The 25,574-nt window shown below is 51.0% G+C and overlaps 1 protein-coding gene across 1 annotated transcript in view; it reads right to left on the bottom strand.

Moving 5' to 3' along the window:
• The window catches only part of LOC128976204 (discoidin domain-containing receptor 2-like), a 40,287-nt gene that overhangs the window by 13,673 nt on the left and 1,040 nt on the right, over positions 1-25,574 (bottom strand). Inside the window, exons 2-10 of the mRNA XM_054393352.1 lie at positions 20,572-20,674; positions 17,146-17,374; positions 12,313-12,460; positions 11,977-12,082; positions 8,204-8,390; positions 2,945-3,191; positions 1,089-1,181; positions 486-643; positions 62-257 (exon numbers count right to left, since the gene is read on the bottom strand). Coding sequence (XP_054249327.1) covers positions 62-257; positions 486-643; positions 1,089-1,181; positions 2,945-3,191; positions 8,204-8,390; positions 11,977-12,082; positions 12,313-12,460; positions 17,146-17,374; positions 20,572-20,674 — 1,467 coding nt within the window. The remainder of the gene's footprint in view (positions 1-61; positions 258-485; positions 644-1,088; positions 1,182-2,944; positions 3,192-8,203; positions 8,391-11,976; positions 12,083-12,312; positions 12,461-17,145; positions 17,375-20,571; positions 20,675-25,574) is intronic.

Below are 25,574 nucleotides of genomic sequence, written 5' to 3'. Positions count from 1 at the left end.
ATGTCGAAACCTGAGAGAAACACTGAAAGAACAAACATAGCTTCTGCAGACTGATGATCACCTGAGTCCTCTGCACTTTGGGAGAGCTCTGGAAGCTTCTGGAGCAGCGTAGCTGGCTGGTGATATTCCAGATCCAGTGGGAAAGCACGCTCATAGGTGGGATTTGACTGGTGGATCTGGGTCTGGTTGTTGGCAATGGTGTAGCTGTAGAAGGAGAGGCGAACTGTGGCATCCTCCTCCAGGATCCGACGTGGGGCCTGCAACAGAGAGAAAAACATTGCTGAGGCAATGCTCAGTTGTTAAGTAATGCATTGGCTGTGACCACGGCAATTTCCAGTAACATCTTGGATGGGGCTGGCATCCTTCCCTGCTGTGAGAACAGTTGTAGCTGCCCTGTGGAGCTGAGGAATCCCCGTGCTTTCCAGGCAATTAGGGTTAATGCTTAGCACTGTCCTTGAGTCTGCAGAATAGCTTCATCACATTACCTTCTCCAGCCTCTTCTGAACGTATTGCTTCCAAAGAATGATGATTATAATCATCAGGAGCAGAAGAATAATAGCCACAAGACAGCCCACAAGGATGGAAGTACTGGAGTCATCTGCTTTCTCTCCTATCCATGTGCTGGTTACAGAAGATGTGGTTTCTGCAATCAGAGGAATGAAGAGGAGGAGTTAGAGCACAGGTTGTTACCCATGCTGGCTGGCTTCCAGCATGTCCCTTCCTACAGCCTGCTACAGAGATGGTCTCAGGCAGCTTCCTGAGCATTAGCATGAGCTGATCACATTCTGATCAGAGAACTTCTGCAGTCAAGGACTGCTCTTAGCATTGGAACAGATTCCTGCACTGATCCCTATTAGAGCAGATACTTTTCAGTCTCCCTGCCTGCACACATTCCTTCAGCCCACTTGCTCTGAGGCAGCCTTGGCCAGGGAGGGAAGAAGAAATAGCTGAGGTCTGGAGGACTCTGCATGAGGGCAATAACCAGGCCATAGCCAGATCTCCAGAAACAGAGAGAAAGAGGATGTTAACTGGGGTGTTAGTGTGACATCCCCTGGCAGTGGGCATGGCTAAGTGACAAAGCTCCTTACCCCAGGTCCCCTCTGTAGCGTTGCGCTCCGGTTCCAGGAGATCTGTTGTGCTTGTGGCTGCCGTAACCAAACTGGGATTGACACTCTCCATGTCTGTGGAAGGGAAGGTGTCAGTCCAGCAACCAAACTCCCTGCTCCTGCCCATGGTCATGCTCACCCCAAACACCACCCCTCCCTGCCCTCCCATACAGACACAGGACTGAGACCCACACAGCAGGTCACGAACCTCCTCCCCCTGCACTGCCCGGCAGGGATGAGCCTCTTTGCTGAGCTGCATGCACAACACCCTGACCACAGCAGACCCCAGGACCTGCAGGACCCTCCATGAGTGTGGCCAGACATGAGAGACTGGATTCATAAATTCACAGAATGGTTTGGGTTGGAGGGGACCTTAAAGACCATCCAGTGCCAACCTCTTGCCATGGGCAGGAACACCTCCCACCAGCCCAGGTTGCTCAAGGCTTTATCCAGCCTGGCCTTGAACACCTCTTTGAACAATCTCCTTGAACACCTCCAGGGAGGAGGCATCCACAGCCTGTTCCAATGTTTCACCACCCTCACTCTAAAGAATTCTTTTCTAAAATTGGAGCAAGAGCTTTTTTCCCCATTTCAGCATAACTCTAAGAATCACCATGCCAGGCTACACCTGCCTAGTCCCACATGGGACAGAGGGTAGCCAGGAGGGGCTCCCATCAGCAGGATAAGAAACAAGCTGCCACCAGAGCAATCCTTCCCCAGGAATATCCTCTCACTGTTGCTGATTAGGAACCTTTAAGCATGAAGCTGTTACCTAGGGAGGCTGTGAATGCCCCATCCCTGGAGGTGTTTGAGGCCAGGCTGGATGAGGCCCTGAGCAACCTGGGCAGTGGGAGGTGTCCCTGCCCATGGCAGGGAGGTTGGCACTAGATGATCTTTAAGGTCCCTTCCAACCCAACCCACTCTATGAATCTGTGAATCATTTCACTGAGTGCTGGTGGTTTTCTCCAAAACTCTTGTCCATACCCTTCTGGAGCCTTTTAAAGCACCTCACAGCCCTGACTTGTGTGTCATAGTTAAAACCTGAAAACCCACTGAAAGGCAGCCTCTTGTTTCTCATCTCCTATCATCATCTGTAGATAGGGCTATAAGGATGATTAAGGGACTGGAGCACTGCCCTGTGAGGAGAGGCTGAGAGCCCTGGGACTTTATAGTCTGGAGAAAACTGAGAGGGGATTTAATAAATGTTTAGAAATATCTGAGGGCTGGGGGGCAAGAGGGAGGAGACAGGGACAGGCTCTGCTCAGTTGCACCCTGGGACAGGACAAGGGGTAATGGATATAAACTCCAGCACAGGAGGTTCCACCTCAACATGAGGAACTTCTTCACTGGGAGGTTCACAGAGCACTGGAACAGGCTGCCCAGAGAGGTTGTGGAGTCTCCTTCTCTGGAAACTTTCAAGACCTATCTGGATGTGTTCCTGTGTGACCTGTGCTGGATTCTGTGGTCCTGCTCTGGCAGGGGGGTTGGACTCGATCTCTGGAGGTCCCTTCCAACCTGTAACATCCTGTGAGCCTGTGATCATTCATAACAGGATACTGGATAAAGAGAAGTAAACTGAATCAAGCCCATAAACAGCAGCCAACTGTCTCAAAAGCAAAATGCTCAACCCATTTTTGGTTGCCCTGGTTGTGCCTCAGACATCAGTGTCAGCCTGAAAAGCCTCAGCTGCAGACTGCATCTTTCTGCCCCTGCATTGCTCTCCTGACCCTCTCATTCCTCCTACCTCCACCTTCCCATCACACAGCCCCACAGCACCCTGCACTTGTGTTAATCCTGCACCTCCACACCCCCTTTTGATCTTCTGGGAGCAGACTCACCTGACTGGAAGGAAATCTCACTCATCATCATCCAGGTGTCAGCAAAGTAGAAGCGGCAGAGTATGGCTTTGCCCACGCGGTGGTTGAGGGGCACGGTCACGAACCTGGCGCTGGGGTTTTTGTCATCCAGGACAGTTGCCACCCCCACAGGTTCAGGCTCCCAGTCTGCAATCAGGCGTGGTTTGAACAGGCACTCCACTCTCTGGAAGATCTTCACCCCCTTGGAGAACATGTTGTTACAGTGCACCTAGGGAGAAGAGGACAGATGGGATGGACAGGAGGATGGCGCAGCTGAAACCTAAATCAAGCCACAGGGATTTGCTTTCACAGATTCACAAAATGCATCAGGTTGGCAGAGACCATCAAAGGTCATCTTGTCCAACATCCCTGCAGGTAGCAGGGACTTCTCCAGATAAATCAGACTGCCCAGGGCCCTATCAAGTCTGACCATGAATGTCTCTAGCGATAGGGCCTCAACCACCTCCCTGGGCAACCTGTTCCAGTCTCTCCCCACCCTCACTGTGCAGAGCTTCCTCCTGATGTCCAACCTAACTCTGCCCTGCTCCACTTTCAAACCATTGTCCCTTGTCCTATCCCCACAGGCCCTTCTAAACAGTCTCTCCCCAGCCTTCCTGTGGGTCCCTTTCAGATATTGAAATGCAGCTCTAAGGTCTCCTTGGAGCCTTCTCTTCTCCAGGCTGAACAGCTCCAACCCTTGCATTTTATCCCCATAGTGGAGGTTCTCCAGCCCTCTGATCATCTTTGTGGCCTCCTCTGGACTCTCTCCAGCAAGTCAATGTCTCTCTTGTATTGGGGGCCCCATAGCTGGACACAGCACTGCAGGTAAGGTCTCACAAGAGCAGAGGAGCAGAATCCCTTCTGTTGGCCTGCTGGCCATGCTGCTTTCAATGCAGCCCAGGACGTGGTTTGCCTTCCAGGCTTCAAGTGCCCATTGCTGGCTTCTTGCTCGTGAAGATTTTGTTTTTCTAGTATTTCCCTATATGGATGCTCCTGACCTGTCCAGTACAGCTCCAGCCACTCACAGTGTCAGAATATTTGTGCAAAAAGTGATTCTGAAATAGCTCAGCTTTACATGCCAAGGCTACAGGAATAGTCCCTTTTGGGCAAGCTCCTCAAAAGGCCCATACAAAAAAAAAGAAATCAGTCTGGGGTGCATTAAGAGGAATGTGTCCAGCAGATCAAGGGAGATTCTCCTCCCTTCTACTCTGCCCTAGTGAGGCCCCACCTGGAAGATTGTATCCAGTTCTGGGCTCCCCAGTTCAAGAGGGACAGGGATCTGCTGGAGAGAGTCCCAGGGAACGCTACAAGGATGATGAAGGGACCTGGAGCACTGCCTGATAAGGAGAGCCCTGGGGCTGTTTAGTCTGGAGAGGAGAAGACTAAGAGAGGATTTAATAAATGTCTATAAATATTTGAGGGCTGGGGGTCAGGAAGGAGGGGACAGGCTCTGCTCAGCTGCACCCTGGGATAGGACAAGGGGCAATGGATATGAACTCCAGCACAGGAGGTTCCACCTCAACATGAGGAGGAACTTCACTGTGAGGGTCACAGAGCACTGGAGCAGGCTGCCCAGAGGGGTTGTGGAATCTCCTTCTCTGGAGACTTTCAAGACCCATGTGGATGTGTTCCTGTGTGACCTGTGCTAGATTCTATGGTCCTGCTCTGGCAGGAGGGTTGGACTGGATGATCTTCAGAGGTCCCTTCCAACCCCTAACACCCTGTGATCCTGTAAAACCCCTGTAATAATCTAAAGCCTCACATACCAACTCTCCTTGGACACAGGAAAGAAAAATCACACTTGTGCTCCAGTCTCTGTTAGAAAGCCTTCAGCTTCTGTAGGCAAAGCTAATTTCTTCCAGAAAGCATGGTACAAGCTCAAGAAGGTACCCCCCTGGCACACAGCAGCTCTTCTGCTGTGCTTGCACCTTGAAGACTACTGGGGACACAAGTTTTAAGCAAACCAGTTTTTAAGTGAGCCTGCCTCTCTCAGCCCCTCCTGGTGGCTCACCATCAGGGTGTCCCCAGCTGCAGTGGCACCTCAGGGTTAGCTTATGACAGGGGAATTTGGGCTGCAATCACTCTGCTGCCAAGGTAAAATCTCACCTAAGCAAGGGCATCCACTCATCCAAGGTACAGCTCCACACAGCTCACATTGAAACTAAGTGGTTCACAGACTGCTTTCAGGCTGGCTTCACACCTCCAGACGTGGGAGCTTTGTTTTACCCTCCCAAGAGCTGGTACCAGCTTTCTACCTTCCTGTTCTTGGGCTACACCCAAACCAAGGGGCTCCAGCATGAAAGCAACATCTCCATCTCCCTGGGTTGTGGCACAGCAAACCCATCAACACCACACTCCTGGTACTCTCCCAGGCCTCCAGCACTCCCAAGGAAGCAGGCTAGAAGAGGGACTGGCTTGTAAGGATCTGTTCTGCTGTTCCACTGGCTTTCTTCAATGCAAATCTTGCCCTGCACCATTTTAAACCAACATGACAGATGAAGCTCTGCCACAGTCCCAGAGATCTGGACCACAGTGTCTTGGCCAAGGTGCCCAAGAAACAAAGAACAAGATGACAAAGTCTTCAGTATCCCTCAGTCAACTCCATCTTCATAGCCATGGTGGTCCAACCCTTCCTAGCAACTCCAGAAACCATTTCTGCATTAAAAAGTACAACAGCAACAGTCCCCAAATCAAGTGCAGCTTTGAACCCCATTAATTGCTTGGCCTCTGCAAGGTCTTGCAGTGAATGGAAGTGAAGCAGTAATGAGGACAGGCCTGATGAGCAGCAGAAAGACAAAAGAAGGCTATTTGCATATAATTAGGAACAGATGAAGCTCAGACAACGTTATTCAAAGAAGAGAAAAGAGTCATCCATAACCAGGCAGGAATGCCTGACAGTATACAATCTGTGCCATATTTGGACAGGAGTTGGATGTGTTCACATCTTGGACTGATAGAGAGACACTTTCTAGTCCAAATACCACCTCCTGAAGTCCAATTTTCTAACACACAAGCCCAAGCAACTTGCAGTGCAGCTGCAAGATTTGCTAACAGCTCTTTGGTGTTTTGTTTTTTTTTTTTTTCCAGACTTTCTTGGACACTGGGGAAGTTCAAACAGATCTGAAGATACAAAAAGCAGTTAGAGACCAGCCACCCTGTAGAGGAGAAACACAAAGCTGGAAGAGACAACATTCAATTAGTAATGAAGATTAATTTATGCGAATCAATACAGCTTCATAATGAAACCCCCAGATGAAGTAGCTGGCTTCAGGAGCTGATGTGTCTGGTTGATCAGGATGGCTGTGTTTACATGACAGACTCCTGTCTCTCTTTGATTTACTCATCACCATATCTGACCCCAAGGGGCACAGGATGGGCTCATTGATTGTATTAATGGGAGCAAAAATTGTCAGCCACTCAGCCCCACTCATTAATGGTATTAATGGGATTAAAAATTGTCAGCCACTCAGCCCCACTCATTAATGGTATTGATGGGATTAAAAATTGTCAGCCACTCAGCCTCACTCATTAATGGTATGAATGGGAGTAAAAATTGTCAGCCTTACACATTTGAAGGCACAGTTTCTTCTCTAGGTGTTTTGCTAACAGGAAGGTGTTTCTAGCTCAAGGTTAGTTTCTACCTTTTTCAGTGATCAGAAGGCTCCAGGAAGACCTTTTGGTGGCCTTTCAAGTACTTAAAAAGGGGATGATAACAAAGATGGGGACAAGCAGCTCTGCTTGAGGCAACAGAAGATGGAGGATGTTTTTTATTGGAGAACTTCTGGTGGCCTTCCAGTACTTCAAGGGCTAATCAGAAAGCTGGGGAGAGTCTTTTGAGCAGGGCTTGTTGTCACAGGACAAGGGGTGATGGCTTGACAGTAAAAGAGAGAGAATCAGACTGGAGAGAAGGGAGAAATGTTTGACACAAGGGAGGTGAGGCCCTGGTCCAGGCTGCCCAGAGAGATGGGAGATGCCTCATCCCTGGAGCCATTCCAGGTGAGGTTGTCTGGGGCTCTCAGCAACCTGCTCTAGTTGCAGATGTCCCTGCTGGCTGCAGTGGGGTTGGACTGGATGAGCTTTAAAGGTCCCTTCCCACCCAAACCATTCTGTGAATCAAGCTGAAAGAGACAGCAGAACCACTAGGAATAAAATAAATGGGGGGGAGGGGGAGGAAATGAATCAATGTTTCCTAAAACAATCCTGGGGTTTTCAGGTCTGACTCATTTCACAGTAGTGAACTTGGGAATAAAAATGGAAGTGATGCTTTCTACACTGGACAGGAGCAACTTTGAACTGACTTTTAGCATGATCCCAAAGCCCTAATGAACACTGGCTCCATACCCACTGGCTGGGAGCACTACTATGATCACAAGATTAACAAACAAAGAAGACTTGTCCAAAAGCAGGAAATTGGTACCATTCTTTGATGCAGCTTGATGGAAAGCCTCCCTCCAGTTCCAGCTTCTATACCTCCAAAAGGCTACTGGCAAAGAAAAGAAAGGATTGGAAGACAGCTACAAAAATGACCCTGGATCTCACAGGGAAGGAGTGGAAAAGTTCAGCCAACTCAGTTTACCCAAGGAAAGATCAAGACAATGTTTTAATCACAGTGGAGAAGCAGGAGAGTTTGAGAAGGCAAGACTCCTATTTTTTTGCCAGCAAAAGCAGGCAAAGAGCCAATGGTTGCAAGTTAAAAATAGACAAAATAAAACTAGGGTAAGTAACCACCAAAACAATTTACTTAAGGATGTGGTGGGTTCTCCTTCATTTGAAATCTCTACAAGAAAAGCCACCAATCCTTTTTAACAGAGCCTGCTGTTTACTACAGACTCAAAGCTCAGCTCATCCCTTTTCCTATGTGTGTTAAGTAATTTCCCACAGCACAAGCACAGCAAAATCTTTGGTTACAAAGGAAGCACCACCACATTCCTCCACCTCAAGGGTCAGGCAGCCCCTAGACAGTAAGGGGTTTACAGCCTAAATCCATCTCAGCTGCCTAACCACTGCTCCAGGTGTCTGCATTTTCTTCCTTCAAGCCAAATACTGACAGAAGAGTGCCTGAGCTCTGGAGAGGGAAGTGCTCCCCTGCACTGGCCAACATAAGACAGCTCCTGCCCCAGTTCTGCCTGTGGTGGACACTGCTGTATCCTCCTGCTTTGGGAGAGGACCCAAAGGGGCAATCTGGAAGCACCCAGACCCAAAGCCTGCCCCAGGCTCCTGGAGGGGGCCAGAGCTGACTACCTTCATGGAGGTGAAGTTCCGTGGTCGGTCAAACTGGAACTCCATTTCCACAGAGCCTGTGCTGAAGCTTTCATTCTTCCAGCCAACATAGTCATAGCCTGGCCACACACGGTACTGGTGGCTCTGGGTGAAGTCATCCAGTCCAAGCACACCATCTGTCAGCTGGCCCAGACCACCATACAAGTGCCTAGCAAGAAAGAACCAACAGTTAGGGAGAACACCAGCCAGGAGAGCCCAAATGTGAAAGCATTTCAGTGGGGTCCTTCAGCTGGTACCAGGAAGAGTTGAGTGTATTTACCCTTAACCCATCCTGGACAAGAAATTCCTTGTCCTTAGGCAACATCACCTGGATTTTGTTCAGGCTGGGCTTTCAAAAGCTTTCCCTGCTGGGGAAAAGGCAGCAGTTTTAGCACTGGTATCAAGCACTGGCAGCAAAGCCAGTGAGCAGAGCATCTTGAGAAGGAAAGCTGAGCCTACAGAAAATGACACAGCTCTGCAAACAGAGCTTTAACTGCAGCATTCCACCATGGAGCTGCATGGCAGCAACACTGCTCCATCCTGTCCTGGGCAAAGCAGCAGGGAAAGGCTTGCAGGCAGGCACACAGCAGCACGGAGAAGAGCAGTGAGACTATGGGCAGCTCACCCAGGCACAGCCAGTCCTAACTGGGATCATGTCTAGCACTGCCCCTCATGCAAGAGGAGGCTGCTAGGGGCTCTATTTCCAGGGCTCCTTACCCAGGACCCTGCCTCACTCTGCTGAGAGCACAGATCCTACTAAGCTGTTTTCCAGCACTGTCCCACAGTGGTACAGTCCTGACCCTATCTGCTTTCTGGAAGCCATTCCTGGCATCCTCCTTTTCCTCCAGCAGGGAAAGTGCCAACAGCTGAGCTGTATTAGTGCTTGAACTTAGTCCCTGGACTGGTTTCATTCAGCTGCCTCCAGGCAGTCAGTACCTGGGCTGGGCTGCTGCTACAGACACTGAAGCTCAGCAAGTCCACCCCAGGTGAGGCAGAGGCAGGCAAGCCTTTGAACTCCAAACAGGATTAACAGCTGCAAAAGGCAGACTCCTGCTTCCAGGCCACTCAGGCACCTGAACTAGAGGTTAAGTAGTTGGAGAAAGTCCTTGCTCAGCACACTCCCAACACTCCCCAGCTTCCTAGGCTTGACAGCTAAGAGCAAGTTCTACCTCTTTCTGCTCATGAAAACTTTTTGTACTACTTTATTTTTTAATATCCAATCCCTACTCTATCAATGCAGCTTGAAAGGCCCATATATTAAAATCCCAAGACATTGTTACAAGCACAAAGAATGGACTCTTCCACCCCATTATTTTTACCTCCAGCATAGGAGAACACAAATAAATTTATACAATTCACCTCTAAACATTGAAAAAAAATATATAATTGTAGGTAACAGTAAAGATTCTCAGGAAGTTAATGACAGCTGAAACAGGACAGATAATAAAAGCATCATGAGTCAGTGGATGACACCAGGTCACTGCAGAGGCACTGCCAGAGCACATCAGGGATATGCTGCCTCAAGAGGATACCCATAGCCAGGTTTGTTTGAGGTTTCAAATCTACATCCTAAATCCACCAAGCAACACACTCAAATCTGTGTTTACAGCAAAGAAAGTTAACTGCCTGGAAGTTCAGCCAGTTATTTAACAGCTCCACATGAGCTGTCAGTGTGCACTTGCAGCCCAGAGAGCCAAGCAGAGCCTGGGCTGCAGCAGGAGAAGTGTGGCCAGCAGGGCAGGGAGGGGATTCTGCCCCTCTGCTCCACTCTGCTGAGACCACACCTGGAGTACTGCATCCAGTTCTGGAGCCTCTACTACAAGAGGGCTATGGACATGCTGGAAGGTGTCCAGAGAAGGGCCACCAGGATGAAGAGAGGGCTGGAGCTCCTCTCCTATGAGGAGAGACAGAGAGTTGGGGCTGTTCAGTCTGGAGAGAAGGCTCTGAGGTGACCTTCTTGTGGCCCTTTCAGGATCTGAAGGAGGCTACAAGAAAGCTGGGGAGAGACTTTTTAGGCTATCAGGGAGTGACAGGACTGGGGGGAATGGAACAAAGCTGGAAGTGGGGAGATTCAGACTGGACATGAGGAAGAAGTTGTTCCCCATGAGTGGTGAGAGCCTGGAATGGGTTGTCCAGGGAGGTGGTTGAGGCCCCATCCCTGGAGGTGTTTGCAGCCAGGCTGGATGAGGCTCTGGCCAGCCTGATCTGGTGTGAGGTGTCCCTGCCCATGGCATAGGGGTTGGAACTGGATGATACTTGTGGTCCCTTCCAACCCTGACTGATTCTATGATTTCAGATACAGACTCTTCATGAACTCCCCTCCCACTGCTACTGGGCAAAGCAGAGACACCTCAACGGCAGCAATGTGCCCCGTACCTAACCTCACTGGTGTGAAAAATTAAGCAGACCTTGTTGTGAGCTGTCAAAATCCAGCTGCTTCAGGCTGTTTGACTCCAAACTGGAAAAGCATCACCCCCAAGAAATCTTTACAGTGAGTAATCAGCCACCTTCTCATACCACATTGGCAGTGGTGTCTCTGCTGACCTGGAGCTTCTCACAGGCACTGATGCACTTTTCCAAGTTGTTTCAAATCCATCAGAGCTCTGCTTTCAAAAACAACATCTCAGATCTGTCCAAAAGCTCACAGGTGTCAAATGCAGGCCTGGAGCTCTGGTGCTGCTCACTCTCCTAGATGCCCAGTTTGCTCTGGAGACCTCCTGCAACAGTGTAAGGTGCAGTCTACCAGAAAATGCATTTCAGATATCAAACTGCAGAAGCAACAAAGACAATGAATCAAAAATCTTAGACCGGTTTGGGTTGGAAGGGACCTTACAGATCATCCAGTTCCAAGCCCCCTGCCATGGGCAGGGACACCTCCCACTATACCAGGTTACTGAAGACCTCTTCCTACCTGGCTTTGAACACCTCTCCAGGGAGGAGGCATCCATGACCTCCCTGGGCAACCTGTTCCAGTTCCACCTCACCCTCAGTCTAAAGAATTTCTTCTCCAGCCAATCAAGCTTTGAACACTTCAAAGCTTGGAGTCTCCATAGCTTCTCTGGGCAGCCTGTTCCAAGTGCCTCACCACCCTCATGGTGCAACATCTCATCTAAATCCAGCTGCTTCCAGTTTGAAGCCTTTACCACTCATCCTGCCACTACATGAAGGAAGGATGGACCTTCATCTGCTGCAGGAACACTGGGATTGTGCAGACAGAAGGTCCAGCCAGCTCTCCCACTCAAGTCTGGGGCAACAGAAGAACAGAAGCACCATATGGTCTGCAGTATCAGAGCCAACTTAAGGCTTTAACTCATCCAACAAAGAAATCAGCACAATGAATATGGTCACAAGTAGGGACCAAGAGCAAAGAGAGCTTTAAAGCAATCAGACATCAAGACTCTGTCATCACATCATGTAAAGATGGAAGCTCTCAAAGACAGCACCTAGCTGTACAAGACACACTCTCCTTAAAGAGATGCAACAACAACTTCTAACAAAAACTATTCTTTCTTTCCTGCCAGCCTTGGCCAGCTGGGGAAACGAATCTGAAGTGTCCTCTGCCCATGCCCTCCTCCCAAAGAGCAGCGAACAACATGTCAAGGAGCCTGGAATAACAGAGCCATGATGCTTTGGAGAGCTAGCAGGCTAGCCTGGCAGCTCTGGAGGTCTCAAAGAAGTGTTTGGGATACAAGATGCTAGTGCAAGGGTTAAGTAGGAAAGAAGAGACCGAGAGAGAAGAGGACGACGTCTCCCACCTGCGCTCCTGGTAGCCATCATAGGTCGAGTCATTCAGATAAACGATGGGGAAGCCAGGAGCCGCTATTGTCCCTCCTTCAGGAATGCTATAGGATGCCAAACCATCTACAAAAGAAGGCCATACACCTCAGAAACACAGCAGCAGCAGCAGCCTTCCATCACCTCTATCCATATGGATCCTTTCATTTATGCTGGGGATCGACAGAAGCCAGTTCCGTGGGGCTGGGATTCCCTCTCCGCAGGGCGGTCCCTGTCTTGTGCGAGGTCCCAGGCTTGGGGGTCCCAGTTTTGTGCAAGGTCTGCTCTGCAGTGCCAGGATGGGAATGGCTACTTACCATACCAGACACAGCCATAGAGCTCCACCCTCATGCAGACAGTCATCAGCATCTGTGTCACGGGGATCACCCGCACGAAGCGGGCGATGATGGGCGGCCGCAGGTCCTTCAGCACCACGTCGTACGTGTCGATGTTGCCCTGGATCACCTGGACAGGAGACATCCTTAGCAGCCACTGCTCCCTGCTGTGCTGCTCACTGCTACTGCAGCGTGCTTGGAGCCTGGCCCTTGATGGGAACTTCCCCATGCAGCGTCTGCAGAGGGCTAGCTGCTGCTGCTCCACTCCTCCTACCCAGTATCTGGCTTACAGGGTGAATCACAGAATGGGTTGGGTTGGAAGAGACCTGGAAGATCATCCAGTTCCAAATCCCTGCCATCTCCCACCAGCCCAGGTTGCTCAAGGCCTCTTCCAGCCTGGCCTTGAACACCTCCAGGGAGGGGGCAGCCACAGCCTCCCTGGGCAACGTGTTCCGGTGTCTCACTACCCTCACTCTCAAGGATTTCTTCATAGTCTCCAGTCTCAGTCTCCTCTCTTCCAGCTTCAGTCCATTTCCCCTCATCCTATCACTAAGGATGATGCCATTTCACATCCTGTCCACTGCAGACCTCTACAAGACAATGCTCTGAAGTAGAGGAGAAAGACAGGTAGGAGATGAGCATAGACCTGCAGAGAGTTGCAGCCACCAGGACACAACCTCCTACTTGAAGGGAGTCTCCATGGACATTCTAAGAACATTCTAGGAGCACTTGCCCTCATCACAGGTGACCTGGTGGAGGGTTCTGATGTTTTTTCTCTGTAAGTCAACAAAATTCCAGAGATGCTGCATTGTTTGGGGGGTGAAGGTGCAAGCAGCTGCACCGTAAGAATCTTGAAGTGTTCAGCATTGCCACAGTCATCCCTCCCTGCTGAGGTTCAGTCTGATAGGACAGGGACTTTCACCCTCCCCTTCCCCTCATTTCACCAGGGTTCTGGGAACAGTCCTCTATTTATTTTGACAGTCAGAGTGTGGAAACAGCTGAGGCTGTCAATCCCCCAGCAGTGGACACAAAGAACCTAAGAGACTTTTTGGTAAGGATTCGGACTTAAGGAAATAAATTAAGAACACTTTTGACACCCAATGTCTGAATTCAAAGTGTGAGAGCTCTTGTTCAAAGGTGCTCTTGGTGGGAAGGAAGAATCAGAGGCTGAGGTTACTCAACAAGCCATGGAGATTTCAATTAGAATCACAGAATCAGTCAGGGTTGGAAGGCACCACAAGGATCAGCCAGTTCCAACCCCCCTGCCATGGGCAGGGACACCTCACACTACAGCAGGCTGGCCAGAGCCTCATCCAGCCTGGCTGCAAACACCTCCAGGGATGAGGCTTCCACCAGCTCCCTGGGCAACCTGTGCCAGTCTCTCACCACCCTCATGGGGAAAAACTTCTTCCTAACATCCAATCTGAATCTCCCCACTTCCAGCTTTGTTCCATTCCCCCCAGTCCTATCACTCCCCGAAACCTCAAAAAGTCCCTCCCCAGCTTTTTTGTAGCTCCCTTCAGATACTGGAAGGCCACAAGAAGGTCACCTGGGAGCCTTTTTTCTCCAGACTGAACAGTCCCAACTCTCTCAGTCTCTCCTCATAACAGAGCAGCTCCAGCCCTCTGCTCATCCTCATGGCCCTTCTCTGGACACCTTCCAGCACCTCCAGATCCCTCTTGTAACAGAGGCTCCAGAACTGGATGCAGTACTCCAGGAGTGGTCTCAGCAGAGTGGAGCAGAGGGGGAGAATCCCCTCCCTGCCCTGCTGGCCACACTTCTCCTGCTGCAGCCCGGGCTCTGCTTGGCTCTCTGGGCTGCAAGTGCTCACTGCTGGCTCCTGCTGAGCTTCTCATCCCCCAGCACCCCCAAGTCCCTCTCCTCAGGGCTGCTCTCCAGCCAGTCACTGCCCAGCCTGGAGCTGTGCTTGGGATTGCCTGGACCCAGCTGCAGGACCTTGCACTTGGTCTTGTTGAACCTCCTGAGGTTGGCTTATGCCCAGCTCTCAGCCTGCCCAGGTCCCTCTGGATGGATCCCTTCCCTCCAGCCTGTCTGCTGCACCACACAGCTTGGTGTCATCAGCTGAGGGTGCAGTCAATGAGGGAGGCCAACAGGGAAAGAGGAAGGTGGCTTCCTCTTTATGGAAGGGACCTTAAGATCACCTAGTTCCAAACCCCCTGCCATGGGCAGGCACACTTCCCACCAGCCCAGGTTCCTCAAGGGCTCATCCAACCTGGCCTTGAACACCTCCCTGAACAATCTGTCTCACCACCCTCACTCTAAAGGTCTCCAGAAAGTGTGGCTGGAGAGACCATTGGGAAGTGGAAGATCTCACTGCAGCAGAAAAAGAAACCACTCAGAAGGCTGCATCTCCCTGGAGAACCACAGGCCACGTATGGTGGACGACTGGACTGCACCAGGCTAGCTGTGAAACAGTTTCCTGCACCAAGTTGGACAGCTCTACTAAAGGTCCACAGTCCAAGGAGCTGACCAAAGAAAACAGAAGGAAGCCAAACAAGTAAACTCTCTTCTTCATCCTCTTCAGATCTTCAAGAGGCTTTTAATCTGCAGCCTCCTAACATCTCTTCCTAGGAGACACACTCATGACTTCTTCCAGTGAAGCAGGGGGACACAAGCATTCCTTCTCTTCAGGAACCAAGTGACACCAATTAACCTTTTCAGCTGTCAGATGGCCTAAGACAGGAAACCTGGAAGCCACCTAGGCTGGCTCCACAAGACCTTGCTGACAGGAGACAACACCCAAGAGGAGACAGCATACGGCAGAACATCCCACATCACCATCACAGATGTTGGACAGATGCTCTGGAGTTGAAGTTGTACCAGGGGAGGTTTAGGTTGGACATGAGGAACAATTTCTTCCCCAAAAAGTGTTGTCAAGGCTGCCCAGGGCAGTGATGGAGTCCCCATTCCTGGAGGGATTTCAAAGCTGTGTAGATGTGGTGCTGAGGGACATGGTTTGGAGGTGGACTTGGCAGTGCTGGGTTAATGTTTGGACTCACTGATCTTAAAGGTCTCTTCCAACCTAAGTAACTCTCTGATTTGTTAGGAAAACTGAGGTGGCAGATGGTAGATGGGTCAAGCCAAAAAGTCCTAGATGGACACAATGCTGGATAACAGGAAGAAAGCTTTCAGCCATTCCCCTCAGGAAAAGGTGCCTTTGTACCGGCTCCACAGCAGAAGAGCTGACACTGTTGCCTGTGCTGGAGAGACATCTGAGAGAAGCAGAGAAGATGCACTTTGAGCAGCACCTCCACAAGGTGGGGTTGCTGCTGCTGCTGCTGAGCACCGAGTTTCTCAGGGCCAGAAACCCCAAAAGACAATCAGCTGTGTGTGGAATCAGCTCAGCACCAGCTTCCAGTCCCAGCCAGTACTGATGCCAGTGCTCATCAAGGATGAAATGGTGCTGCTGGCAAGCTAGAGGTAGCAAATGCTAGAGGATGAGAGACCAGGAATGAACAGCACTGCACCACACAACAGTAGTGCAAACAGAGAGGACCACCCCTCACTGGTGTCAGAGGCAAAGGGACACCAAATTGACTCTTTGTCTTTACTGAGTAAATGAAAGCTGGAGATGACTTCCCTTGTGAGGAGCAGCATGTGCTACAGGTCTGAAACTCAGCAGCACAGTGAAGGGGTTTGGGGCTTTCCGTGGCTGAAACAATTTGTGTGACCCCTTTGGGCAGAGACAGTCCAAGGTGGGCTCACACAGCCACACTGAAGCATCTATCAACTGCTCCAGTAACTGCAGCTCTCTGCAATGTGGAGTCCATATGTATGTCTCCCAAGGAACAAGTGACAGGACAAGAGGAAATGGCTTCAAGTTGCACCAGAGGAGGTTCAGGTTGGACATTAAAAGAAACTTCTTCACTGAAAGGGTTCTCAAAACCTAGCAAAGGCTGCCCAGAGAGGTGGTTGAATCCCCATCCCCGGAGGTGTTTCAAAGAGGCAGAGATGAATCATAGAATCAGCCAGGTTGAAAGAGACCTCAAAGATCCTCCAGTCCCACCTATCCCCCAGCCCTATCCAATCAACCAGACCATGGCACTAAGTGCCTCATCCAGGCTGCTCTTGAACATCTCCAGGGATGGTGACTCTACCACCTCCCTGGGCAGCACATCCCAATGGCAAATCTCTCTCTCTCTGTGAAGAACTTCCTCCTAACACCCAGCCTAGACCTCCCCTGGCACAGCTTGAGACTGTGTCCTCTTGTTCTGCTGCTGGGTGCCTGGGAGCAGAGCCCAACCCCCACCTGGCTACAACCTCCCTTCAGGTAGTTGTAGAGAGCAATGAGGTCTCCCCTGAGCCTCCTCTTCTCCAGGCTGAACACCCCCAGCTCCCTCAGCCTCTCCTCACAGGGCTGTGCTCCAGACCCCTCCCCAGCTTTGTTGCCCTTCTCTGGACAAGTTCCAGTCTCTCAACATCTCTCTTAAACTGAGGAGCCCAGACCTGGACACAGTACTCAAGGTGTGGTCTGACCAGTGTTGAGTACAGGGGAAGAATAACCTCCCTTGTCCTGCTGGCCACACTATTCCTGATCCAGGCCAGGATGCCATTGGCTCCCCTGGCCCCCTGGGCACACTGCTGGCTCATGTTCAGCTACCAGCACCCCCAGGTCCCTCTCTGCCTGGCTGCTCTCCAGATGTGGTGCTGAGGGCCATGGTTCAGCCACAGCCTTGGCAGAGTGAGAGAACCATTGGACTGGATGATCTTAAAAGCCTTTTCCAACCAAAGCCATTCTGTGATCCTATGACTTGCCTTATGCATGCTCCCCAACTCATTCCCCACCAGGCTCACCTTCTCCCCCTGCCGATCCTTCCAGGAGATCCAGCGCTCCCCGTTCCGGCTGTAGTCGATGCGGTAGGCGCGGGCAAACTCCTTGCCCGTGGCACGGGCGTGCCGCCCCTGAGTCCCGATCAGGGTGATGAAGAAGAGCTTGTGCAGGTCAATTTGAAGGTATTGGACATCTTCTGGTTGCAAGAAGCCAGCTGGGCACCAGGCTCCATCCCCCTCTTCCCTCTGTAACCTGAGGGGAAAACCACACACGTTAAAAACACAATGTCAGTCCCAAGGGTCCAACCTTTCCAGAACCTGAGGAATCAGAGAATGGGTTGGGTTGGAAAGGACCTTAAAGCTCATCCAGTCCCAACCCCCCTGCCATGGGCAGGGACACCTCCCACCAGCCCAGGTTGCTCAAGGCCTCATCCAACCTGGCCTTGAACACCTCCCCGGTGGGGGCAGCCACAACCTTCCTGGGCAACCTGTTCCAGTGTTCCCCCTTCCTTCCTCATCTCCAGATTCAATCTCCCTACATCTACCCAAGGAAGCACCTTGGAACTTTGAGAACTGGGAGCAGCAAACCAAATCACTAAGTGGGACCTGAGAGGTGCTACCAAATACCTTTCCCCTTCAGAGTGATGCTCTGTTGAGTCCTGCAGCCAATTTTGCCTGTTCAGAACAACTCCCTCAGTTTCAGATGTCTTCCATTAACTGTCAGAAGTAATTTGTTTCCTTCTCTTCAGTTTCATGTTGATCCAAAACAACAAGCAGCAGGTAGCTGCATGCTTTATAGCACCTGACTGGTAACATGAACACTCACTCCTAAACCTCACCTGGTAAGGCCTGAGCCTCTCCTTGACCACCTCCTACAGCTCTAGCACAAAGAGAAGAGACCTTAAAAACACAGAATGCCAGCATGGTGGATTTGGGAGGCACCTCTGGAGATCATCCAGTCCAACCCCCACTGTTAAAGCAGAGCACCCACAGCAGCTTGCCCAGGATCACAATGGCCAGGGGGAAGCTCTCCAGAGAAGGAGACTCCACAAACTCTCTGGGCAGCCTGCTCCAGGCCTCCAGAACACTCACACCAAAAGATTTTCTCCTCCTGTTCAGATGCAACCTCCTGGGTTCCAGTTTGTGCCCACTGCCCCTTGTCCTGTCCCTGGGCACCACTGAGCAGAGTCTGGCTGCAAAGATGAAGGCTTTTACCCCTGAAGACCTCATGGTGAGCAGAGTGCTGAAGCCATCAGCACATGGAAGCACTGAAGGGAGCTCTGCCTCACCTGGGCTTCTACAGGCTCAGCTGGGCAAGCCACAAGGTGCTGACAGTTTTGAAGGTGAAAGATTTGGGGTTGTTCAGCCTGGAGAAGAGAAGGCTCCAGGGAGACCTTCTGGTGGCCTTGCAGCACTTAAAGGGCTGATCAGAAAGCTGGGGACAGACTTTTGAGCAGGCCTGTTGTGACAGGACAAAGAGTGATGGTTTACAACTAAAAGAGGGAGATTCAGAGTGGTGAGAAGGAAAAAAGCCTTTCACACTGAGGGTGGTGAGATCCTGGCCCTGGTTGCCCAGAGTGGTGGGAGATGAGTTATCCCTGGAACCATTCCAGGTGAGCTTGGTTGGGGCTCTGAGCAACTTGCTCCAGTTGCAGATGTCCCTGCTGACTGCAGGGGGGTTGGACTGGATGGTCTTTAAGGGGCCTTCCAACCAAACCATTCCTGTTTCCTTTCCCACGTTCCTGAGCTGTGGGCTCTTGGCTTTGCTCATGGGAGTTGCTGGTTTGTTGCCCTTTTAGCCTGATGCCATTGTGCTCTCAGACACATGGGCACCTGCCCCTCACCACACACCACCACTTACTGCACAGCTCTTCAGACCTCTCCTTTTAGACACCATCAACACCTGACAAGGGGCAGGGGCAGCCACTGGCTACCACCATTTCACTGCTCTTTTGTGCTTTCTCAACCCTTTTGTATCACAGACTCCCAGCATGGCAGGGGTTGGGAGGGACCTCGAGATCATCCAGTCCAAGCCCCTGCTAGAGCAGGGCACCCACAGCAGCTTGCCCAGGAGCACAGTGCCCAGGTGGGGTTGGAAGCTCAGATGACCTTGAAAGGAGCCTCTTCTCACCCAAACCATTCCATGATTCTGTGTTCTATGTATTCCTATATTCTATATTCCTTCCAGTACCTGCAGGGGGCCTACATGAAGGATGGAGAGAGGCTGTTTACAAATCAGTGGAGTAATAGGACAAGGGGCAATGGTCTGAAATTAGAGAAGAGCAGACTTAGATTGGACATAAGGAACAAGTTCTTTACCAGGAGAGTGGTGCAATACTGCCACAGGTTGCCCAGGGAGACAGCTGAGGCTCCATCCCTGGAGATATTCAAGGTGAGGCTCAACAAGGCTCTGGGCAACCTGATCTAGTTGAGGATGTCCCTGCTGACTGCAGAAAGGGTTGGACTAGATGACCTCCGGAGGTTCCTTCCAACCCAAACCAACCCAAACCGTGATGGTTTGGAACTGTCTTTTTAATTTTTCTTCTCAGAGTTCAAGCAGAGAAAACAAAAGAGTGTAAATAAGTCACTATTGGGTGTAAGAAAGCAAAATAATGAGCTAGCCTGGTTATTGTTGGTGTGGGGGGAATTTCACCTCACACTGACACACAAACCCTTCTGTGATCCTTGGAGTCCCTTCCAACCTGGCATTCCTTGTGATTCTGTGACAATGGAAGCAGTGAACAAGCAAAGAAATTTCTTTATGGGTGAGGGAACTTCTTCCTCAACCACATATTGAACATTTAGAAGTCCAAGAAGACAAATGCCATTCTGGGGTGGATTAGAAGGGCTGTGGTTAGTAGGTTGAGAGATGTTCCCCTCCCCCTCTACTCTGCCCTGGTGAGCCTGCACCTGGAATATTGTGTCCAGTTCTAGTCCCCTCAGTTTAGGAGGGACAAGGAACTACTTGAAAGAGTCCAGCACAAAGCCACAAAAATGGTGAAGGGAGTGGAACATCCTCATGAGGAGAGCCTGAAGGAGCTGAGTGCTCTTTAGTTTGGAGAGGGAGAGCCTGAGAGGTGACCTCATTGCTGGTGATAAAGATGTGCAGGGGGAGTGCCCAGAGGCTGGAGCCAGGCTCTGCTGGGTGATGCCCAATGCCAGCACAAGGGGCAGTGGTGGGAGCTGAGGCAGACGAAGTTCCATGGAAACAGAAGGAAAATGTTTTCCCTGTGAGGGTGACGGAACCCTGGAACAGGCTGCCCAGGGGGGTTGTGGAGTCTCCCTCTCTGGAGATATTCCAAACCCACCCGGATGTGTTCCTGGGTGACCTGCTCTGGGTGACCCTGCTCTGGCAGGGGAGTTGGACTGGATGAGCTTTGGAGGCCCCTTCCTGTGATTAATTAATATTCTGTGAAAAAGGATCACACTTGTCAGCAGAGGTGAACCTACCTTGCATACTGGGGCCCTGTGGAGTCGTACCACTGGCTGGAGGCAGTGATGTCCTCATCTCGTATCGTCCCTTCGTGCATACCCAGAGGGTAACGGCATATAGCTGCAAAGGGGAAGAGAGCAGGACAGGAAGATCAGCACCAATCCCTTCTGAAGCACCAGACTAGTTTAATTAAAAGGCTATCATGGCTAGAAAATAAAGATGGTAATGATAAAGAGAGAATGCAAGTCAAAAGGATGAAATGCTGCACAACGACCATAAACTGAGAGAAGAACTAACAAAAACCATTCCCAGTTGGCATCGCTCAGTGTCCTGGAAAGGCAAAAACTTCACAAAGAAACATTTCAAGAACAGCAGGACGAGGGAGGGGATTCTGCCCCTCCATACTGGTGAGATCCCATCTGTAGCACTGCCTCCAGTTTTGGGGACCCCAGCACAAGGAGGACCTGGAACTGCTGGAGGGGATCCAGAGGAGGTCACAAAGATGATCCAAGGGCCCTCCCCATGGGGACAGGCTGAGAGAGTTGGGGCTGTTCAGCCTGGAGAAGGATCCAGGGAGATCTTAGAGCAGCCTTCCAGTACCTGAAGGGGCTTCAGGAGAGCTGGGGAGGGACTTTTAACAAGGGCTTGGAGTGATAGGACAAGGGGCAAGGGCTTTGAGCTGGGAAAGGGAAGATTGAGACTGCAGATTGGGAAAAAAATTCCTGGAGTGAGGGTGGGGAGACACTGGAACAGGTTGCCCAGGGAGGTTGTGGATGTTCCTCCCTGGAGGTGTTCAAGGCCAGGTTGGATGAGGCCTTGAGCAACCTGGGCTGGTGGAAGGTGTCCCTGCCCATGGCAGGGGGTTGGGACTGGATCATCTTAGAGGTCCCTTCCAACCCAAACCATTCTATGAATGAATCTATGAAATCCAAACCCATATAAGTGTTACTGGTCCCAGGGGCCTATTTTACAACCAACAATTCTTTATCAATAACAATGTGAGACAAAAAGGAAGCATGTGTTAAAGATTTTCATTCCTCTTCTGGAATGAGCTGGATGCTTAACTTGCATCCCAATAGGAACAATTACTATTTTCACCAGTCCAGTAACAACTGAGAAGTTCAACAGCTTCTGCACAAGTGACTGCATCAGGCTTGGATCAGCAATGGTGTGGCCAGCAGGAGCAGGGCAGTAGTGGTGCTCCTGCACTAAGCACTGGTGAGGCCACACCTTGAATCCTGGGTTCAGTTTTGGGCCCCTCACTCCTAGAAGGACATTGAGGGGCTGGAGCAGGTCCAGAGAAGGGCAACAAAGCTGAGGAAGGGTCTGGAGAACAGAGCTGGAGAGGAGCAGCTGAGGGAACTGGGGGTGTTCAGCCTGGAGAAAAGGAGGCTGAAGCTCTCTCCAACTGTCTCAAAGGAGGTTGGAGGGAGGTGGGGGTTGGTTGCTTCTCCCACGGAACAAGTGAACAGCCTAAGTTGTATCAGGGGAGGTTTAGGTTGGACATGAGGAACAATTCCTTCCACAAAAGGGCTCTCAAGCCCTGGAACAGATCAGGGCAGAGGTGGAGTAACCATCCTTGGAGGGGTTTCATATCCATGTAGATGAGGTGCTGAGGGCCATAGTTTGGTGGTGACCTGGCAGTGCTGGGCCAACAGTTGGACTTGATCTGAAAGGTCTCTTCCACACCAAAACAACTCCATGGTTCTGTGTCCAGCTTATGGAAGGATCTGATGTGTTGTGTCACTGCAGGTTAGAGCTTATACCTAATCACATGCCCCTGACCACACTGCCCCATTCTGGTCTGTTCCCTGTCTCCATCCCCAAGCAGAGCAAGGATTTCTCTCCATCCATGAGAAGCCTCAAACTTGGTGCCTCCAAGGAGTACAGACCCAAGTGGCTCAAAGCACAGAGCTCTACAAGCTCAGTACAGCTCAACACACAAAGACACTGCAGATGTACTTTACAAATCCAAGCTGGCCAAGCTCTCTCCCCTGACACAAATCTTTTAAGCATGTCTTGGAATATTAGAGATGTTTCAGGAAGCTCAAAATCTTCCATGTCTTCATTAAGGCTCAGGATTCAAAACAGGCAAGCAAGATATTTTTGTCAGCCTGACATCAACAGCAGATTAAAAGGAAAGTTAGCTGGGATTAAATGATGAAACAATTAAAAGACAAACACACAGCCACAGCAAGTCCCAGGAAAATAAATAAAGATGGACTTTCCTACAGAATTTTGGTCTTGATCTTCTGATCTCTCAGAGGCCTCACCACAAGAGTCCCAGCTGCTGCCCTGCCTGCAGGGCCACAAGCAGGGGCCAGCACATGCTGCAGTCACTCCAGAGTGGCATCGGTGTCGGGTGGCATCCTCCCTGCTCCGCTGCCAGCCCAGCCCTGCTGCCTGCCTTGCCCTCACCAGGACACTGCCTAAGGGGTTTGCATCTCTCTGCAGACTGCTACCCTTGTACCAACCTGGAGGTGTTCAAGGACTGTGTGGACAAAGAACATAGAAGTGTTGGAGTGAGTCCAGAGGAGGCCACAAAGATGATCCAAGGGCTGGAGCAGCTCTGCTATGAGTTCAGGCTGAGGGAGCTGGGGGTGTGCAACCTGGAGAGGAGAAGGCTCCAGGGAGACCTTAGAGCAGCCTTCCAGTACCTGAAGGGATACTACAGGAAGGCTGGAGAGGGGTTGTCTAGGGATCAGAAAGCCAGGGACAGACTTTTGAGCAGGGCCTGTTGTGACAGGACAAGGGGTGATGGTTGGAAACTAAAAGAGGGAGATTCAGACTGGAGAGAAGGGAGAAATGTTTTATGCTGATTGTGGTGAGACCCTGCTCCAGGTTGCCCAGAGAGGTGGTAGATGCCCTGGAACCATTCCAGCTGAGGTTGTTTGGGGTTCTGAGCAGCCTGTTCTAGTTGCAGATGTCCCTGGTGGCTGCAGAGGGGTTGGACTGGATGAGCATTAAGGTCCCTTCCAACCCAAACCATTCTGTGATTTGATGTTCTGTGTGTTCCTAAACAATCCTGTGAAGAAGGTGAGTGATGAGCTGCCAGTGTTTGCTGATGGCACCAAATTACTGAATATAGAGAAAAGCAAATTATGAGAATACAAAACAAGCCAGAAAACACTATTCCATCTCTGTACTCCTGGTCAGACACCAGCCACATATGGAGCAGAGCTCCTAGTCATGCCTTCTCCCATCAAAAGGCAGAGAAGCCACACAGATGATGCAGAAGGAAAGATCAGCAACCTCAGAAGAGATTGCTGAAGACTCTGGCAAAGACCTTTTATACCCTAACCAACTACTGACTGTCTGCCAAAGCAGCAGAAGCAGGCAGCCCCAGATCAGGGGGCAGAGTTCCAAGACAATCTCTGCAACCTGTTCAGCACTGAATGCCAAAGGTTCACATGGGTTCAAAACTCACAACAAACTGACAGCTCCCTCAGGCCAACACCCAAGGAAGCTCCCCAGCAGCAGACTGCAGCAAGCCCAGAGCACACCCAGGGTCAGGCACTGCTGTGTGCTTGCCCACCTGTGCACTCTCCAGAACCAGTAGGGATGGGAGGCTGCTGGAGTCAGGACACCAAGCTGGATGGACCTCTACACTCACCCAGAACATTCATTCATACATCTGAGGTTTCCAGAAGAATTCAGTGGGAAGCAGCTGGTGTCTGGCTGGGATCAAGCATGGGGACTTTGGCTGCCGAAAGCCAACCAAGAGCTTTAACCCTGCTCTGATACTGAACAGTAAGTCCAGCAAACCAATCTAGCCTTGACTGTCTTCACTCCTACCTGTCCCATCACAGACCAGGAGAATCTATCTCCTGATGGAAAGTTTCTGTGTTGCTGAACTGTACCCACAGCTGATTTTCCAAAAGGGTGAGATCATCATCTGAGAGCATAAAGTGGGTTTGAGTTTCTGCCGTGGGAGCCCTGTCTGGTCACACCTCATTTAAAGGTCAAGTGCACACCCTACAGCAATGCCAGATGGAGAGCTAGCTGGGTGGGAAGGACCCTGGAGGACCAGGACTTCCTGCAATCCTTAACAAAACTCATTCTTTCACAGCCCCAGGGCTGGCAGAAGGAAGCTGGTGTGTCCCTGGCATGGAGGGATGCACTCAACAGGCGGCTATGGCTCTCAGCAGAACAAGCAGCATGAGGCTCTCACCAAAGCACATCCACTTGAGCAAAACCAGCCTTGGGGGCTGTTTAAGTGCCACCAGGACTCAGATATCCCTGACCTTTCACTAAGCACTCAGGGACACACACCCCCAGCATGCAGATTGGATACACTGAGGCTCGGAAGATGTCACAGCTCCCCTCTGTCAGTAAGGTCAAACAACTGATGCTAGGCACAAGGATTGCACAGGAACCTTCCAGCATAGGTCTGATATCATCCACAGAGCAGCCTCACCTTGTGCAGGAGGTGCTTCAAACCACTCCTGGAGCAGATCAGAGTAATCAGTGGAGGCAGTGTCACCTTCAAGGAGCACCAGCAGGGTAAGCTGGAGTCTGCCTGGGAATAACAGGGCATGGCCCCATGGGGCAGAGAGGCAGCTGAGGAAGCTGCTTGAGGATGTCACAAGTCTCAGGCAGAGGTGAGAAGTGTGAGCAAAGCTACCTGCTTATTTCTTGGTGGAAAAGGTTATGGCAGGAGGCTGGGACCACAGTGAGCCCACTCCACCTCCCAGGAGCTGGTGGAGGGGGTTATTCCTGCACCTTTGGGTGCACTAACTTCTATGCTTGCCACCACCAAGGGGAATCTGTGTGACTGACCCTCTAGCTGCCATCTTCCCATTCTTCCACTAGGTTTTACCCATCAGAACCAGAGGGCAACCTCAGTTCCAAGCTGGACAATATGGGGGTTGAACACTACAGCTAATGGCTGTGAAACAGGCAGCCCAGGAGTGCCTGCTGAGCTCCCCCCTGGGCCTCATTTCACTTCTAGCTGTTAGCAGCACAACCTCAAACCTCTGCAGGGAGCCACAGGCCAGGGCAGGGTCAGAGCCAGACACAA

This window comes from Indicator indicator, chromosome 28, assembly GCF_027791375.1.
Source record: "Indicator indicator isolate 239-I01 chromosome 28, UM_Iind_1.1, whole genome shotgun sequence".
NCBI lineage: Eukaryota > Metazoa > Chordata > Aves > Piciformes > Indicatoridae > Indicator > Indicator indicator.
Note: the sequence above shows the minus strand (reverse complement) of the source record. Positions and strands in the feature narration are given on the sequence as shown.